This window comes from Morone saxatilis, unplaced genomic scaffold (assembly GCF_004916995.1).
Source record: "Morone saxatilis isolate NCDOM2014 unplaced genomic scaffold, NCSU_SB_2.0 Contig7, whole genome shotgun sequence".
In the NCBI taxonomy this organism is placed as follows: domain Eukaryota; kingdom Metazoa; phylum Chordata; class Actinopteri; family Moronidae; genus Morone; species Morone saxatilis.
Genome location: NW_023340246.1, coordinates 983883 through 986164, shown reverse-complemented (window position 1 = coordinate 986164; position 2282 = coordinate 983883). Strand labels below are relative to the sequence as shown.

Below are 2282 nucleotides of genomic sequence, written 5' to 3'. Positions count from 1 at the left end.
GTCTCTGTGAATGTTATAAGGAGTTCAGTCTAGACCTGCTCTATTTGAAAAGTGTCCTGAGATAACTTAATAAATAATAATAATAATAATAATAATAATAATATAAATTGGCGCTATACAAATAAAACTGAATTGAATTGAATTTAATAAAATTATTTTTATTGTTTTGGTCACCTGTCCAATGTCCAATGAAGCGGAACTGCTGTCTCTGCTTTTAAGCAGTTTATTCTTATTAAGCAACCTTTTAGGTCCACTTCCTTTATGCTGTTCACAAAGTGCATCATTAGAAGGTAGGTCAGCCCAATTTATGTGAAATATTAAGGTTAAAATACCTTCTGCTCCCTGCAGTCTTTTAAGTGGACAGACTCCAAACTCCATTCTAAAAGCAGGTGTTTTATTGTAGCCATATTTTGAAATTACATACGTATTACATGTATGTGTATATATATAGTAATAACTTTAGTTACACCATCACTAAGACTCTTTTCTGATTTGCCTTGATCTACAGGCACAAGTGTTTGCCACAGATGTACACATATTTTCCAGGTCCCACAGTTTACCATTTTTATCCTGAAATCACAGATCTGTTATTTTACTGTCCTTCACTCTTTGGGGAAGTAAAGAACATCATAAACTGGGCTTTTTTTATTGTTTGATGTACAAAATGGATGCAGGAGCTTTTAGGCATGGTGCCTCTAGGCACTTTTACAAGACTTGTTTCACCCAAATAGGGGCTAGTCGTTCTGAAGATAGAAAAGTGACTGCATGCCTGCTTTAATCTATTACATGTGGTCAGGTTGGTTGTCAGGTAAATTTAAATAAGGTACATTTTCCTCATTCTGTTTATAGGAACATGAACCCAAGGTTTAGAAACTCTCTGAGTGTGTGGCTATGTGTATTACCCTACCGTCAGTTGCGAGGTCAGTCTCTCAATCTGTTCTTTTTGATGCTCAATCAGCTGTTGGGGAACAGAGGTAATATGTTAAGGGCTTTTTGACTTTGTGTATAATTGCATGCATTTGTGCATGTGTGTGTTTAGGATGCTACCATGCTGCTGTGGTCTTGCTGTTCTAGAAGTTGAGTGTTTTCCACCTCAAGCCGCTTCAGGTCCTGCATTGGCAACCTCACCCCATCGTCCAAACATTGCTGCACCTTTTTCTGCAGGCTTTAAGATAAGACATGTTGTCAAAAAGAAAGAGAGATGCAGAGAAAAAGAGACAAACAGACATGTACTTATACAGATCAAGATATAAGACCATGTTAGCAGCAGGCTGCCATCTAATGTAGAAGGAGTTTGTTCAGACTGAATGCAAAATAATTGTAGAAGCAGTGGAACTGAAGCACTTAATGCAAAAACTTATTCACAGTGGGCAGCACAAATTAAGGTTAACCTAATGACTTAAAAATGTGTCAACTTGAACAATTTTCTTATTCCAAGACTTTTTGACTTTTGACACCCATGGTGTAACTTCACCACTCAGTAACTCAGTCACAGAGTTTAATGGGCAGACCCTGTGGTTTGCAGCAGTCCAGCCAAATAGAGCTTACAGTATGTGCACACTGCATAAACATGGTTGGTGTGTAAATTGCTAACTGGCCAAGGCAAACACATACATTGGTTGTTTGAACAGAAAAAAACGTCAGCTTTTGTTAATCATACTAATTTGACTATTAGTATGATTAACAAAAGGTGACACAAAGTTTGATTTACCTTCAATCTAAATATTATATATATTAGATATTAGAGGATGCCGCACCTGTGTACAGATGCAATCAACTCTGTCTCTCTCTTTGCCTGCATCTCAATCTTGATGTTTTTCTCCTTCACCAGAGCACATCCTTCCTCCAGGCTCTTCTGTAACCGAGACATTGTTTTCTCCAGATCCTTGGCCTTCTGTTGTAACTCTTCCTGCTGAGGACACACGATGGCACATAGTGTTGTCACTAGAATTGAGCAATGTTTTGTTTATTTAACTGTTAATTGACAATGTGACCACTCAAAGCGCTTTTACACTACATGCCACATTCTTTCACACACATTTACACAGTGATGCACGGCATCAGGAGCAATTTAAGGTTCAGTATCTTGCTCACTGACACCTCGACATGTGGCACCAGGAGCCGAGGATCGAACCCACAATCTTCCGATTAGGGAAGGACCCGCTCTGCCTCTGCGCCACAGCCGCCCCCACATGCACAGTCATGGAGTTCCACAGGGTTCTGTGCTTGGACCAATTCTATTCACTTTATATATGCTTCCCTTAGGCAACATTATTAGGAAT

General features: G+C 39.0%; 1 protein-coding gene across 1 annotated transcript in view; it reads right to left on the bottom strand.

Moving 5' to 3' along the window:
* LOC118340911 (centrosomal protein of 85 kDa-like) overlaps positions 1 to 2282 on the bottom strand; it is a gene marked incomplete in the record, with an annotated part of 27522 nt that overhangs the window by 6313 nt on the left and 18927 nt on the right. Inside the window, 3 exon segments of the mRNA XM_035679074.1 lie at positions 908 to 958; positions 1048 to 1165; positions 1758 to 1912. Of these exon segments, the coding sequence (XP_035534967.1) occupies positions 908 to 958; positions 1048 to 1165; positions 1758 to 1912 (324 nt within the window).